This window comes from Mustelus asterias, chromosome 18, assembly GCF_964213995.1.
Source record: "Mustelus asterias chromosome 18, sMusAst1.hap1.1, whole genome shotgun sequence".
In the NCBI taxonomy this organism is placed as follows: Eukaryota; Metazoa; Chordata; class Chondrichthyes; order Carcharhiniformes; family Triakidae; genus Mustelus; species Mustelus asterias.
The window spans coordinates 33569860-33586327 of record NC_135818.1 but is presented as its reverse complement, the minus strand read 5'-3'; the positions used below and the strand labels follow the sequence as shown (position 1 = coordinate 33586327).

The 16468-nt window shown below is 45.0% G+C and overlaps 1 protein-coding gene across 9 annotated transcripts in view; it reads left to right on the top strand.

Moving 5' to 3' along the window:
* heatr5a (HEAT repeat containing 5a) overlaps positions 1 to 16468 on the top strand; it is a 196638-nt gene that overhangs the window by 55735 nt on the left and 124435 nt on the right. For all 9 annotated transcript variants that reach the window (XM_078233685.1, XM_078233687.1, XM_078233681.1 and 6 more), the window contains one exon: positions 15861 to 16024. In XM_078233685.1, the coding sequence (XP_078089811.1) occupies positions 15861 to 16024 (164 nt within the window). The remainder of the gene's footprint in view (positions 1 to 15860; positions 16025 to 16468) is intronic.

The window sequence follows — 16468 nt, the reverse complement described above, 5'->3', positions numbered from 1 at the left end:
TTCTGCCAACAGTCTGTGTCCCCTCCCCCTGCCAAATTTGTTTAAACTCATTTCAGCAGCTCGAGCAAAACATCCCGCAAGGGTATTATGATTGTAGACTGTCCTGCTCATAAAGATCCCACCTTGCCCAGAAATGGTCCCAGCAATCCAGGAATCTAAAACCCTCCTTCCTGCACCAACCCATAAGCCATGCATTCATCTGCATTATTCTCCTATTTCTGCGCTTGCTAGCGTGTAGCACTCAGTGTAATCCAGAGATTACAACCTGAGAGATCCTGCTTTTTAGTCTACCACCTAACTCCCTGAATTCTTGATGCAAGTCCTCATCCCTCTTTCTATGCTATTGGTACCAACATGTACCATGACCTCTGCCTTGTCACCCTCCCCCTTAAGGATGCCCTGCAGCCGTTCAGTGACATCCTGGGCCCTGGCACCAGGGAGGCAACATACCAGCCTGGAGTCACATTGACGGCTACAGTAGCACCTTGGCTCTGTCTGCACTCCTTGGAGGAACCAGAGCACTCATCAGCCTCCTAAATGGAGTACCGATTTGTGAGCGAAACCCCAGGGGACTCCTGAACTGCCTTCCTATATCTTGGTCTGCCTGTTGGTCACTCATTCCCTTCCTTCCTCCAGTTCCTTCAACATCTCCCTAAATGTGCTATCCACAATGCTCTCAGCTCACGGATGCTCCACACTGTCCCCAGCCGTCGTTCCAGCTCCGAAACTTGAACTTCCAGGAGCTGTAGCTGGACACGCTTCCTGCACTTGTGCTGGCCCCGTACACTAGAAATGTGCCTGGCCTCCTCCATGGAGCAAGAAGAGCAAACCACAGCTTAGAACTCTCCTGCCTTGATTAAATCCTTTAAGTTTTAAAAAACTTTATAAGACTTTGTTAAGAAATAAATCAAATAATTCCCTACCCTTGCTTAAACAATGAATTACAATTTAATATGGTTCAGAAATACCCAGTAAGAAGTTTAACAACACCAGGTTAAAGTCCAGCAGGTTTATTTGGTAGCAAAAGCCACACAAGCTTTCGGAGCTCTTAGCCCCTTCTTCAGGTGAGTGGGAATTCTGTTCACAAACAGAGCTTATAAAGACACAGACTCAATTTACATGAATAATGGTTGGAATGCGAATACTTACAACTAATCAAGTCTTTAAGAAACGGTGTTGTTAAACTTCTTACTGTGTTTACCCCAGTCCAACGCTGGCATCTCCACATCAGAAATACCCACCAGGACTTACCAATCAGCTGCACCTGTTGGTCTCACTTCACATTCTGACCTGGGATATCTGGTTAACTCCTGCCCCACTGAATCTGTGGAGGTAGTAAGGGACACGACACAACAATACCTACCTCCCTCCCACACTTGCCTCAACTTCCAGTGTCTCACTTTGCAGCTTGCATTGTGCTGCTTGTACTTCAGGCCTTGCTTATATACCTTGGGCCTGTCCTGCTTCAGCAACCAGGTTTAAGTAGTTTACTTAATTAGCTGGCCCCTATGAGCTGCAGCACGAGAGGTGCTTGGTTTTTAAAACTTTCCTTAGTTCTGAAAGAAACTCAAATGTCTGCGCTTCAATTACCAGCAGATTGTTAGATTTTAAAAAGGCAAAAGATTAAGATTTATTCTAAAACTCCCACACTTACCTCAACTCCCAGTGTCTCACTTTGCAGCTTGCACTTTTGCTACTGTTGGCCTCTTTGCACTCTTGGTCTGTTTATATCTTGGTAAATGCAGCACACATGTTAGTAGCTGAGTAATTTATTGTCATTATGTGAATGCAGTATCTACAAAATATGATAGTTTTTTCTAATTAGACTGTAATGGTGTATTTGGACTGGCAGGAACAGATGACAACCCATGCCTGTTGTCGTATATCTTTATGATATTTCTTGTGGCTGTTCAGCTCGTTTCCTGCTGATCCAAGGGTAATTCATCATTTTGTGCAATTCTTATTCAAATCAGCAAAAAATATTCTGCACTCCCCCATTTAATTTTCTCCTCTGTTTCTACCAAAATGTTCTATCCAATTAGATTATAATAAAATAAATGAATATACAGCCGCTGCCATTCTCATTGTTCATTCACCCAATGATATATTCTTACGTAAAATAGTCATGTGACACTCAAATCACAAACGTGTCACTTCTCGCAACACGCTTTTTCCCCACCCCTTTTTCACAAACTTTGTGAGTGAGCCTCTGAATGTTATGGACACCTTAGAACATAAGAACATAAGAACTAGGAGCAGGAGTAGGCCATCTGGCCCCTCGGGCCTGCTCCGCCATTCAATAAGATCATGGCTGATCTTTTTGTGGACTCGGCTCCACTTAACCGCCCGCTCACCATAACCCTTAATTCCTTTACTGTTCAAAAATGTATCTATCCTTGCCTTAAAAACATTCAATGAGGTACTTGACACATTTGGAGAGCTGACGCAACGTAAAACCCAAATATAAACAAAATGCCCCGATGTAGGGGGAAAAAAATCAAATTCTCTGGAAACCATCCTTCCCTCTTTGTCATGTCGATTGTTGGGTAGAGAAAAGAAAGTGAGAATTGTGAAGGAGCACAGAAACTAAAGTAAGAAATGAACAGAAGAAAATCAAATATTTTAAAATTATTTGATGGGCGTAATTGAATTCGTTTTGGTCAAGGTAAGTGTAGTATAGTTTGTCTTAATTAACATTCTTGCCTCACTGGGTAGCACTCTTGCTTCCTGAGTCAGAAGTTTGAGATAAATCTTACTCCAGAGATTTGAGCACATAATCGAGGTTGATGCTAAGTACCATAGTGAGGAAGTATTTGAGGCATTATTATTTGAATACAATTGTTATGTACAGGAAGGGGATTAATTTAAACAGCTCTGATTTCTCCTCTTGGTACCCATCTGTAAATGAAAAGGTGCTTTTGATTTTTGATTTTCCCCCCCTTACAATGGTGGCACATTATTCCCAATCCTAAAATTTGATGTGTTCGATTCTTCTGTCAATAACTTGCACATTAAAGTCAAGATAAGATAAAATAAAAGTGTTTGTTTCACATACACACACAACGCAGGAACGGGGTTTTGCAATGTTTGTTCCTCTTGCAGTCATAGAATTACAAAGAGATAAGGGAAATCCTCTAACCTAAAGGGGGTGAGTGAATATCAGGTAAGCTCTTTCTTTCTTTCTTTCTTGTTTTATCCACAAGTTATCTCGAAGGGATGGCAGGGAAGGCAGTGCAATGTTCCTCCTGCAGAATGTTTGAGGTGAGGGACGCTGTCAGTGTCCCTGCTGATTTCACCTGTGGGAAGTGCACCCATCTCCAGCTCCTCAAAAACCGCGTTAGGGAGCTGGAGCTGGATGAACTTCGGATCATTTGGGAGGCAGAGGTGGTCTTAAATAGAAGCTTCGGGGATGTAGTTACTCTGAAGAATGAAGATAGATGGGTGACAGTGAGAAGGGCTGGGAAGAAGCAGTCAGTGCGGGGATCCCCTCTGGTCGTTCCCCTCGGCAACAAGTATACCGCTTTGGATACTGTTGAGGGGGACGACCTACCAGTGGTAAGCCACGGTGACCGGATCTCCAGCACTGAGTCCGTCCCTGTGGCTCAGAAGGGAAGGAGGGAGAGCAGGAGAGCAATAGTGATTGGGGACTCGATAGTTAGAGGGACAGATAGGAGGTTCTGTGGCAGCGAAAGAGACTCATGGATGGTATGTTGCCTCCCGGATGCCAGGGTCCGTGACGTCTCAGACTGTGTTTTCAGGACCCTTAAGGGGGAGGGGGAACAGTCACAAGTCGTGGTACACATCGGTACCAACGACATAGGTAAGAGAAGGGACGGGGATTTAAAATAGGAATTTTGGGAACTAGGGTGGAAGCTGAGAGCCAGGACAAACCATGTTGTCATCTCTGGTTTGTTGCTGGTGCCACGTGCTAGCGAGCTGAGGAACAGGGAGATAAACACGTGGCTGCAGGGATGGTGTAGGAAGGAGGGTTTTAGTTTCGTGGATAATTGGAGCACATTCTGGGGAAGGTGGGACCTGTACAAACAGGGTATCCCATGTGGTCGTTCCCAGGGCTCACAGGGTAGCACCTGAACCAGAGGGGCACCAATATCCTGGGAGGGAAATTTGCTACGGCTCTTCGGCGGGGGGGGGGTTTAAACTAATTTGTCAGGGGGATGGGAAAACGAGCTGTAGTCCAGAAGCCAGTATTGAGTGTAGTGAGGTACTGAGGAGGGTTTCAAAGTCGCAGGAGTGTACCGGCAGACAGGAAGGTGGGTTGAAGTGTGTCTACTTCAATGCAAGGAGCATCCGGAATAAGGTAGGTGAACTTGGAGCGTGGATTGGTACTTGGGGCTATGATGTTGTGGCCATTACGGAGATATGATTTGAACAGGGACAGGAATGATTGTTGGAAGTCCCGGGGTATAGATGTTTCAGTAAGAGTAGAGAAGGTGGTAAAAGAGGTGGAGGAGTAGCATTGTTAATCAAGGATAGTTTAACGGCTGCAGAAAGGCAGTTCGAGGGGGATCTGCCGACTGAGGTAATATGGGCTGAAGTTAGAAATAGGAAAGGAGCGGTCACGTTGTGAGGAGTTTTCTATAGGTCTCCAAATAGTAACAGAGATGTGGAGGAAGAAATTGCAAAGCAGATTATGGATAGGTGTGGAGGTCGTGGGGTAGTTGTCATGGGTGACTTTAACTTTCCAAATATTGATTGGAACCTTTTATAGGTCGAATAGTTCAGATGGGGTAGTTTTTGTACAGTGTGTGCAGGAGGGTTTCCTGACACAATATGTGGATAGGCCGACAAGAGGTGTGGCTACATTGGACTTGGTACTGGGTAATGAACCGGACCAAGTGTTAGATTTGGTTGTGGGAGAGCTCTTTGGAGATAGTGACCACAATTCGGTGTCTTTCATTATTGCAATGGAGAGGGATAGGGCCATATGGCAGGGCAAGGTTTATAATTGGAGGAGGGGTAATTATGATGCAATTAGGCAAGAATTAGGGAGCATAAGATGGGAACAGAAACTGTCAGGGAAAGGCACAAATGAAAAGTGGAGCTTGTTCAAGGAACAAATACTGTGTGTCCTTGATAGGTATGTCCCTGTCAGGCAGGGAGGAAATGGCCGAGTGAGGGAACCATGGTTCACAAAAGAGGTGGAATGTCTTGCAAAAAGGAGGAGGGAAGCTTATGTAGGGATGAGGAAACAAGGTTCAGTTGGGTCACTTAAGGGTTACAAGGTAGCAAGGAATGAGCTAAAACAAAAAGGGCTTAGGAGAGCTGGGGGGGGGGGCATGAGAAGTCCTTGGTGGGTCGGATCAAGGAAAAACCAAGACTTTTTACTCTTATGTGAGAAATAAAAGAATGATCAGGGTGAGGTTAGGGCCGGTCAAGGATCGTAGTGGGAACTTGTGCATGGAGTTAGAAGAGATAGGAGAGGTGATGAATGAATACTTTTCTTCAGTGTTCACGAAGGAGAGGGGCCATGTTTTTGACAATGAGAGTGTGATACAGACTGATAGGCTGGAGGAGGTAGATGTTCTGAGGGAAGATGTATTAGCAATTTTGAAAAACCTGAGGGTCGATAAGTCCCCTGGGACAGGTGGGATATATCCTAGGATTCTGTGGGAGGCAAGGGATGAGATTGCAGAGCCTTTGGCTTTGATCTTTGGGTTCTCACTGTCCACGGGGATAGTGCCAGAGGACTGGAGAGTGGCGAATGTTGTTCCTCTGTTCAAGAAAGAAAATAGGAATGACCCTGGTAATTATAGGCCGGTTAGTCTTTCTTCGGTGGTCGGTAAGTTAATGGAAAAGGTCCTGAGGGATAGGATTTATGACCATTTGGAAAGATGCAGCTTAACCTGGGATAGTCAACATGGATTTGTGAAGGGTAAGTCTTGCCTCACAAATTTGATTGAGTTCTTTGAGGAGGTAACTAAGTGTGTAGGTAGAGCAGTTGATGTCATATACATGGATTTTAGTAAAGCGTTTGATAAGGTTCCCCATGGTAGGCTCATGAAGAAAGTAAGGAGGTGTGGGATAGAGGGAAATTTGGCTGATTGGATAAGTAACTGGCTATCTCACAGAAGACAGAGGGTGGTGGTGGATGGAAAATTTTCAGACTGGAGACCAGTTACCAGCGGTGTACCACAGGGATCAGTGCTGGGTCCTCTGTTATTTGTGATTTTTATCAATGACTTGGAGGAGGGGGCTGAAGGGTGGGTCAGTAAATTTGCTGATGATACCAAGATTGGTGGAGTAGTGGATGAGGTAGGTGGAGGGCTGTTGTAGGCTGCAAAGAGACATTGATAGGATGCAGAGCTGGGCCAAAAAATAGCAGATGGAGTGTAACCCTGATAAGTGCGAGGTGATTCATTTTGGTAGGACAAATTTGAATGCGGATTACAGGGTCAACGGCAGGGTTCTGAGGAATGTGGAGGAACAGAGATCTTGGGGTTCATATCCACAGACCTCTGAAGGTTGCCACTCAAGTGGATAGAGCCGTGAAGAAGGCCTATAGTGTGTTAGCTTTTATTAACAGGGGGTTTGAGTTTAAGAGCCGTGGGGTTATGCTGCAACTGTACAGGACCTTGGTGAGACCACATTTGGAATATTGTGTGCAGTTCTGGTCACCTCACTATAACAAGGATGTGGAAGCATTGGAGAGAGTGCAAAGGAGATTTACCAGGATGCTGCCTGGTTTGGAGGTTAGATCTTATGAGGAAAGGTTGAGGGAGCTAGCGCTTTCCTCTTTAGAGCAGAGGAGGATGAGAGGCGACTTAATAGAGGTTTATAAGATGATAAGGGGGATAGATGGAATGGACGTTCAGAGACTATTTCCTCGGGTGGATGTAGCTGTCACTAGGGGGCATAACTATAGGGTTCATGATGGGAGATATAGGAAGGATATCAGAGGTAGGTTCTTTACGCAGAGAGTGGTTGGGGTGTGGAATGGACTCCCTGCTGTGATGGTGGAGTCGGATACTTTAGGAACTTTCAAGCGGTTATTGGATAGGCACATGGAGCACACCAGAATGATAGGGAGTGGGATAGCTTGATCTTGGTTTTGGACAAAGCTCGACACAGCATCGAGGGCCGAAGGGCCTGCACTGTGCTGTACTGTTGTATGCTCTAAATGAAGAGTATTCAGGGTAAGACCACAATAAAAATGAGTTCTGGTTTTACATGAGTCCAGAATCTAGAATCAAATGTTTAATGGTGCAGTCCTTCAGTGGTTGTTGGTTGCCTGTTGCTGGGTGATCTGTCTTTCCAGAAATGAGGTCTTCCAAGATGGAAGAAGGCATGAAGAGTTGAATTAGTCTTGAAGGCACACATTTCAATCTTTCAGGAGTTCGCAGTGTCGATGAGGGGCCAATTTTTTTCTGCTGCCACCTGCTAGATGATGAGATGGTAGACAGACATAGGCTGCTTGCCTGGAGTACTAATTCTCTTTGGAGGTCAAACTGATTGACAAAATCCAGTGGCTTATTAATTAAAGGCACGAGACAGTTCAAGTCTCGGACATGTTACAGGGTGGTTTTGGGTTGACTGGCGAGGCCCTGGGTTGAAACCCATTGTGCTTTGGACCAGGTAATGAGTGTTCATTCCAAGGCACTTGAAGTGTTAGCCTTTGGTTTTACAGCTGCTCAGAGACTTCCAGAAGCCAGCATGTAACCAGCTGCAGGCATTTTGATTTGATTTATTCCTGTCACATGTATTGGTATGCAGTGAAAAGTATTGTTTCTTGTGCACTATACAGACACAGCATACTGTACATAGAGAAGGAGAGAGTGCAGAATGTAGTATCATGATCATAGTTAAGGTGTTGAGAAAGATCAACTTAATACGCGGTAGGTCCGTTCAAAGGTCTGATGGCAGCAGAGAAGAAGCTGTTCTTGAGTTGGTTGGTACGTGTCCTCCAACTTTTGTATCTTTTCCCCAACAGAAGAAGGTGGAAGAGAGAATGTCTGGGGTGCGTGGAGCCCTTAATTATGCTGGCTGCTTTTCCGAGGCAGCGGGAAGTGTAGATAGTGTCAATGGGTAAGAGGTTGGTTTGAGTAATAGACTGGGCTTCGCTCACGAGCAATTCGTTATCAGCAATAGTCCATTTTTGAAAAGCAGCAAGCAAAAAATAACTTTTATCAAGTAGCCAGACTGACAGTTATAGATATATACTTTTTTTCTACTCGTGTCTGGGGCACAATATTAAATCTGAACAAGGAGCAGGCGTAGGCCCTCTAGTCTGCTCCGCCATTTAATAAGATCATGACTGATCTATTAGTTACCTCAAATCTGCCTACTTTTGACTCTGTCTTAAATATATTCAAATAGTCTGCTTCCACTGACCTTTCAGGAAGAGAGTTCATGATCCTCAGAACAAATTTCACCTCAGTGCTGCTTTAAATTATTTTTAAGCAGTGATCCCTAGTTCTAGACTTCCACAAGAGAAAGCATTCTCTCCACATCCACCCTGTCAAGGCCCCAGTCACCTCTTACTTTTCTAAACTCCAGCATCTTGGGTGGCATGGTGGCACAGTAGTTGGCACTGCTGCCTGAGAGTGCCAAGGACCCGGGTTCGATTCTGGCCTTAGGTGACTTCGGTGTGGAGTATGCCCATTCTCCCCATGTCTGCGTAGGTTTCCTCTGGGTGCTCTGGTTTTCTCCCACAGTCCAAAGATGTATAGGTTAAATAGATTGGTCATGCTAAATTACACCCAAATATCTCAAGAATGGTAAGGGCGTAGAGTGCCCTACCTGCAGCAGTAGTGGATTTGCCAACATTAAGGGCATTTAAATGGTCATTGGATAAACATATGGATGATATTGGAATAGTGTAGGTTAGATGGGCTTTAGATTGGTTTCACTGGTCGGCGCGACATCGAGGGCCGAAGGGCCTGTACTGCACTGTAATGTTCTATGTTCTAAGATGTGTAAGTTGGGTGATTTAGCCATAGTAAATGCATGGGGTTACGGAGACAGGGCAGAGGGGAGGGAGGACGTGGGTAGAATGCTCTTTCAGATAATTGGTCCAGACTCGATGGGCCGAATGGCCTCTTTCTGCACTATAGAGATTCTGTGGTACTTCCCTACCTATATTTGTGGCATCAGCAAATTTGGCAACCATCCCACCTTTATCCAAGTCATTTTTATAAAATGTAAACAGTTGAGGTTCGAACACTGATCACTTCGACACACACTAATTACATCTTGCCAACTTGAAAAAGACCCATTTTTGCATACTGTTTCCTGTTAGCCCGCTAATCTAATATCCTTGCCAGTATGTTACCCCAAATACTATTTCCTATAATGACCTTTGATGAGGCACTTCATCAAATGTTTTCTGAAAATTTAAGTACAGTAGATCCATTGGTTCCCCTTTATCCGTAGCACATGTGACTGTCTGTGGGGAGTTTGCACATTCTCCCTGTGTCTGCATGGGTTTCCTCTGGGTGTTTCGGTTCCTCTCTCAGTCCAAAAATATGCAGGTTAAGTGGATTGGGCATGCTTTATTTCCCCTTAGTGCTCCAAGATGTGTAAGTTAGGTGGATTAGCCATGGTAAATGCATGGGGTTACAGGGATAGGGTGGCGGAGAGGGCTTGAGTAAAAAAAAACTCAGTCGATGGGCTGAATGGCCGATTCTGCAATGTAAGGATTCTATGAAACTCTGCTCGCTTCCTCAAGGCAGTCCAATAAGTTGGTTAAATGGGATTTGCATTTCACAAAACCTCGTTGACTGTCTAATTATCTTGAACGAGAGTGTAGGGTAACAAAGTTTGCAGACGACACAAAGATAAGTGGAAAAGTGAATCGTGTGGAGGGCGTAGAAGGTCTGCAGAGAGATTTGGACAGGCTGAGTGAGTGGGCGAGGATCTGGCAGATGGAGTATAACGTTGACAAATGCGAGGTTAGTCACTTTGGAGGAAATAGTAGCAAATTGGATTATTATCTAAATGGAAAAAAATTACAACATGCTACTGTGCAAAGCGACCTGGGGGTCCTTGTGCATGAGACGCAAAAACCCAGTCTGCAGGTGCAACAGGTGACCAAGAAGGCAAATGGGATGTTGGCCTATATCGCAAGGGGGATAGAATATAAAAGCAGAGATATCTTGCTGCATCTGTACTGGGCATTGGTGAGGCCGCAGCTAGAATACTGTGTGCAGTATTGGTCCCCTTATTTGCGGAAGGATATATTGGCCTTGGAGGGAGTGCAGAGAAGGTTCACCAGGTTGATACCAGAGATGAGGGGCGGCATGGTAGCACAGTGGTTAGCACTGCTGCTTCACAGCTCCAGGGACCTGAGTTCGATTCCCGGCTTGGGTCACTGTCTGTGTGGAGTTTGCACATTCTCCTCGTGTCTGCGTGGGTTTCCTCCGGGTGCTCCGGTTTCCTCCCACAGTCCAAAGATGTGCGGGTTAGGTTGATTGGCCATGCTAAAATTGCCCCTTAGTGTTCTGGGATGCGTAGATTAGAGGGATTAGTGGGTAAAATATGTAGGGTTATGGGGGTGGGGCCTGGGTGGGATTGTGGTCGGTGCAGACTTGATGTGCCGAATGGCCTCTTTCTGTACTGTAGGGTTTCTATGATTTCTATGATGAGGGGTGTTGATTATGAGGAGAGACTGAGCAGATTGGGTTTGTACTCGTTGGAATTTAGAAGGCTGAGGGGGGATCTTATAGAGACCTATAAGATAATGAAGGGGCTGGATAGGGTAGAGGTGGAGAGATTCTTTCCACTTAGAAAGGAAACTAGAACTAGAGGGCACAGCCTCAAAATAAAGGGGGGTCAGTTTAGGACAGAGTTGAGGAGGAACTTCTTCTCTGAGGGTGGTGAATCTTTGGAATTCTCTGCCCACTGAAGTGGTGGAGGCTACCTCGTTGAATATGTTTAAATCACGGATAGATGGATTCCTGATCGGTAAGGGAATTAGGGGTTATGGGGATCAGGCGGGTAAGTGGAACTGATCCACTTCAGATCAGCCATGATCTTGTTGAATGGCGGGGCAGGCTCGAGGGACTAGATGGCCTACTCCTGCTCCTATTTCTTATGTTCTTATGTTCTAACTTATTCAAGTGCCCTGTTGCAACTTTAATAAAAGCTTCTAACATTTTTCCTCCGACAGATGCGAAGCTAACAGGCTTGTAGTTCCTGCTATTCTGTCCCCCTCCCTTTTTGAATAATGGAGTTACATCATAGATCCATATAAGTGATACATTGCAGAAGGGGGGCATTCAGCCCATCTTGTCCATGCCGACACAAAGACACCCAGATGCCCTTTCTAATCCCATCTTCCTGCACATGGCCTGCAACTTACAGCATTTAAGGTGCAGATCCAGATACTTTTTAGGGTCTCTGCCTCCACCATCAATTCAGATAGCGAATTCCAGACAGCCACCATTCTCTGTATAAAAAATATTCCTCGTGTCCCCTCTAATCCTTTTGCCACTTAGTTTGAATGTATGACCCCTGGTTTTCTGCCAACGAAAACAGGCTTCTCCTGTCTGCACTATCTCTACCCTTCAATTTTTCATACCTCAATCATGTCACCCCTCAGCCTTCTCTGTCCCAAGGAAACAACCCAACCTCTCCAATCTCTCCTCATAGCTACAATTCTCCAGCCCTGGCAACATTCTAGTAAATCTTCTCTGCTCACTCTACAGAGCAATTACGTCTTTCTTGTAATGTGGTGATCAGAATTGAACACACTACTCCAGTTGTGGCCTCACCAGTGTCTTATACAGTTCCATCATTATATCCCTACTTTTATAATCTATATTTCTGCAAAATGAAGGAGAGCATTCCATCTACCGTCTTTACAATCTTATCTACCTGTACTGCTACCTTTCGGGACCTGTGCACTTGCACACCAAGATCTCTCACTTCATCTACCCTTCTCAGTATATTCCCATCTATTGTGTCTTCCTTTTTACTGTTGGATCTCCTTGAACAGGTGCTCCTTGGAAAGGTGCAATCACTATGCTGGGGGTATACTACAGGCCACCCAACAGCCCACAGGAAGTGTTGGGACGGATATGTCAGGAGATTCTGGATATGTGCAGAAAAAATAGGGTTGTTGTCGTAGGAGACTTCAATTGCCCTGGTATAGACTGGAAAGTGCTTAGGGCTGGGGGTCTGGATGGGGAGGAATTTGTAAAATGCATACTGGAAGGTTCTTTGGAACAGTATGTAGATAGCCCGACTAGAGAGGGGGCTATACTGGACCTAGTTCTGGGAAATGAGCCCGGTCAGGTCGTCAAAGTTTCGGTAGGGAAACATGTGGCAAATAGTGGCCACAACTCTGTTAACTTTAGGATAGTAATGGACAAGGACGAGTGTTGTCCTAAGGGTAGGGTGCTAAATTGGGGGAAGGCTAACTATAGCCGGATTAGGCAGGAATTGGTGGCCGTTGATTGGGAGAGGCTGTTCGTGGGTAAGTCCACATCTGGCATGTGGGAGTCTTTTAAGGAACAGTTGATAAGGCTGCAGGACAGGCATGTGCCTGTAAAAAGGAAGGATAGGAAAGGTAGGATTCGAGAGCCGTGGATAAGCAGGGAAATTGAGGATCTGATCAAAAAGAAAAGAGGCGTACGTTAGGTCCAGGCAACTGAAAACAGATGGAGCTCTGGAGGAATACAGAGAGAGTAGGAAAGAACTCAAGCGGGGAGTTAGAAAGGCAAAAAGAGGTCACGAAATGTTCTTGGCAGATAGGATTAAGGAGAATCTTAAGGCATTTTATTCATATGTTAGGAAGAAAAGAGTTGTCAGGGAAAAAGTCGGACCTCTCAGGGACAAAGGAGGGGAATTATGCTTCCTTCCAAGGGAATAGGGGAGATCCTAAATGAATACTTTGCATTGGTATTCACAAAGGAGAGGGACTTGTTGACTGGGAGTGTCTCAGAGGGAGGTGTTGACCCGTTAGAGAGAATCTCCATTACGAGGGAGGAAGTGTTAGGTTTTTTAGGTAACATTAAAACTGACAAATCCCCAGGGCCTGATGGCATCTATCCTAGACCGCTCAGGGAGACAAGAGATGTAATTGCTGGGCCTCTGACGGAAATCTTTGTCTCTTCATTGGACACAGGTGAGGTCCCTGAGGATTGGAGGATAGCGAATGTGGTGCCGTTATTTAAGAAGGGTAGCAGCGATAACCCGGGTAATTATAGGCCAGTGAGCTTGACGTCCGTGGTAGGGAAGTTGTTGGAGAGGATTCTTAGAGACAGGATGTATGCACATTTAGAACGGAACAATCTCATTAGTGACAGACAGCATGGTTTTGCAAGAGGGAGGTCGTGCCTTACAAATTTGGTGGAGTTTTTTGAGGAAGTAACTAAAACGGTTGATGAAGGAAGGTCTGTGGATGTCGTCTATATGGATTTCAGTAAGGCATTTGACAAAGTCCCTCATGGCAGGTTGGTTAAGAAGGTTAAGGCTCATGGGATACAAGGAGAGGTGGCTAGATGGGTAGAAAACTGGCTTGGCCCCAGGAGACAGAGGGTAACAGTCGAAGGGTCTTTTTCCGGGTGGAGGTCTGTGACCAGTGGTGTTCCGCAGGGCTCTGTACTGGTACCTCTGCTATTTGTGATATATATATATAAATGATTTGGAAGGAGGTGTAACTGGTGTTATCAGCAAGTTTGCGGATGACACGAAGATGGCTGGACTTGCGGATAGCGATGAACATTGTTGGACAATACAGCAGGATATAGATAGGCTGGAAAATTGGGCGGAGAAATGGCAGATGGATTTTAATCCAGATAAATGCGAAGTGATGCATTTTGGAAGAACTAATGTAGGGGGAGTTATACAATAAATGGCAGAGCCATCAAGAGTATAGAAACACAGAGGGACCTAGGTGTGCAAGTCCACAAATCCTTGAAGGTGGCAGCACAGGTGGAGAAGGTGGTGAAGAAGGTATATGGCATGCTTGCCTTTATAGGACGGGGTATAGAGTATAAAAGCTGGAGTCTGATGTTGCAGCTGTATAGAACGCTGGTTAGGCCACATTTGGAGTACTGCATCCAGTTCTGGTCGCCGCACTACCAGAAGCGTGGAGGCGTTAGAGAGAGTGCAGAGAAGGTTTACCAGGATGTTGCCTGGTATGGAGGGTCTTAGCTATGAGGAGAGATTGGGTAAACTGGGCTTGTTCTCCCTGGAAAGACAGAGAATGAGGGGAGACCTAATAGAGGTGTACAAAATTATGAAGGGTATAGATAGGGTGAACAGTGGGAAGCTTTTTCCCAGGTCGGAGGTGACGATCACGAGGGGGTCACGGGCTCAAGGTGAGAGGGGCAAGGTATATCTCAGATATCAGAGGGACGTTTTTCCACACAGAGTGGTGGGGGCCTGGAATGTGCTGCCAAGTAGGATGGTGGAGGTAGACACGCTGGCATCGTTTAAGACTTACCTGGATAGTCACATGAGCAGTGTGGGAATGGAGGGATACAGACGAATGGTCTAGTTGGACCAATGAGCGGCACAGGCTTGGAAGGCCGAAGGGCCTGTTTCCTGTGCTGCGCTGTACTGTACTGTTCTTTGAAATATATTACCTCACACTTATCAGAGTTGAGCTCCATCTACCATTTTTCTGCCCACTCCACCAACCCATCTATATCATTTTGGAAGTTGCCGCTATCCACTACACTACCCACTGCACAGCCGATTTTCATCTGCAAATTTCCCAATCATGCCCCCTATGTTCAAGTCCAAATTGTTAATATAAAAACAAACAGCAGGGAAGCTAACACCAAGCCCTGCGGAACACCACTTGAAACAACTTTCCATTCGCGTGTACAGCCATCAACCATTACCCTTTGTTTCCTATTACTAAGCCAGCTTTGAATCCAATTCATCACATTATCCTGTATCTAATGGGCTTTTATTTTTTTGACCAATCTAATGGGACCTTTTCCGAATCTAAGGATTGTTGGAAAATTAAAACCAATGTATCTCACTCGCCATTTTTAAGAATCGTGGAAGACATCCATCAGGACCCAGGAACTTGTCAGCCCGCAGCTCCAACAATTTACTTAATACCACTCCTCTAGTGACTAATTTTCCTGCGTTCTTCCCTTCCATTTCCTGATTTATAACTGCTTCTGGGATGTTGCTTGTATCCTCTATATTGAAGACTAATGCAAAATACCTGTTTAACTGAGCTGCCATTTCCTTGTTTTCCATTGTCAATTCTTCAGGCTTTCTTTCTATAGGGCCAACACTCACTTTAAATTGTTCCTTTTTAAAATGTTCAATGTAACTCTTGCTATCTGTTAGATTCCTGGCTCGCTTTCACTTGTACTCTGATTTTTCTCTCCTTATTAATCTTTTACCTCACTTACTTGATCGAGTTTTTCGAGGAAGTGCCGAAGATGATAGATGAGGGAAAGGCAGTGGATGTTGTATACATGGACTTCAATATAGCCTTTGACAAGATACCTCATGGTAGACTGGTCCGAAAGGTGAAGTCACACAGGATCAGAGGAGAGCTGGCAAAATTGATACAGAACTGGGTTGGCCATAGAAGACAGAGGGTAGCAGTAGAGGGGTGCTTTTCAGAATGGAAGGCTGTGACTAGCGGTGTTCATGATGTGGAGATGCCGGCATTCGACTAGGGTAAACACAGTAAGAAGTTTAACAACACCAGGTTCAAGTCCAACAGGTTTATTTGGTAGCAAAAGCCACACAAGCTTTCGGAGCCTTAAGCCCCTTCAGGTGAGTGGGCGGTGTTCCACAGGGATCAGTTCTGGATATTTGTTGTTCGTAGTATATAGAAATGAGTTCAAGATGTGATGGATTAATCATTTGTATATTAAAATGAACAACACTGACTTTTTGAAAAAATTTTTTTTTTTTAACTACAGGGATTTTTAATTCTATTCTGAAAGAGTTGATTGCTGAATTGACCCTGGCTGATAATCAAATGTTTGCAGCTACCTTCTTGCTTCCATCTCTCTGTCATCAGGATGATGCTCTGCTACTTGGAGGCTGGTTGCAGGAAACTGATCATCGATTTATTGAGGAGCAGGTACAGTATATAAATGTAGCCCTTGATGGAAGATTGTTTGAAAAATAAGAATGCTGTTCTCACCAGCATGTCCCTTTGGCTGTTTGCAACAGGCACAGATTATTGACTCTACTCAACCAGCCTGTGCTTGCAAAATCGCAACATGATGTCATTCCACAATTGGACAATATCTTTTAACAATCCCAAGAGCCTGCTAAGAATTAGTCAAACAATCAATATATGATTATCGGGGGGCTCGCAATGTTGCTCATCTTGTGCTTGCTCGAAACCTATTCATTACAAGGCCCTGTCCTGTGTAAGCAGAAAGATCATGTCCAGGTGTTGCACCACTTTTCAAATAAATAAAAGCATGGGGGGACTACAGTTTGCTGGTACATTTCCCAAGGCAACACCTCGACCAGTCAGAGTCCACTTGCCTTTTTTAAAATATTAAACAGAAGCTTA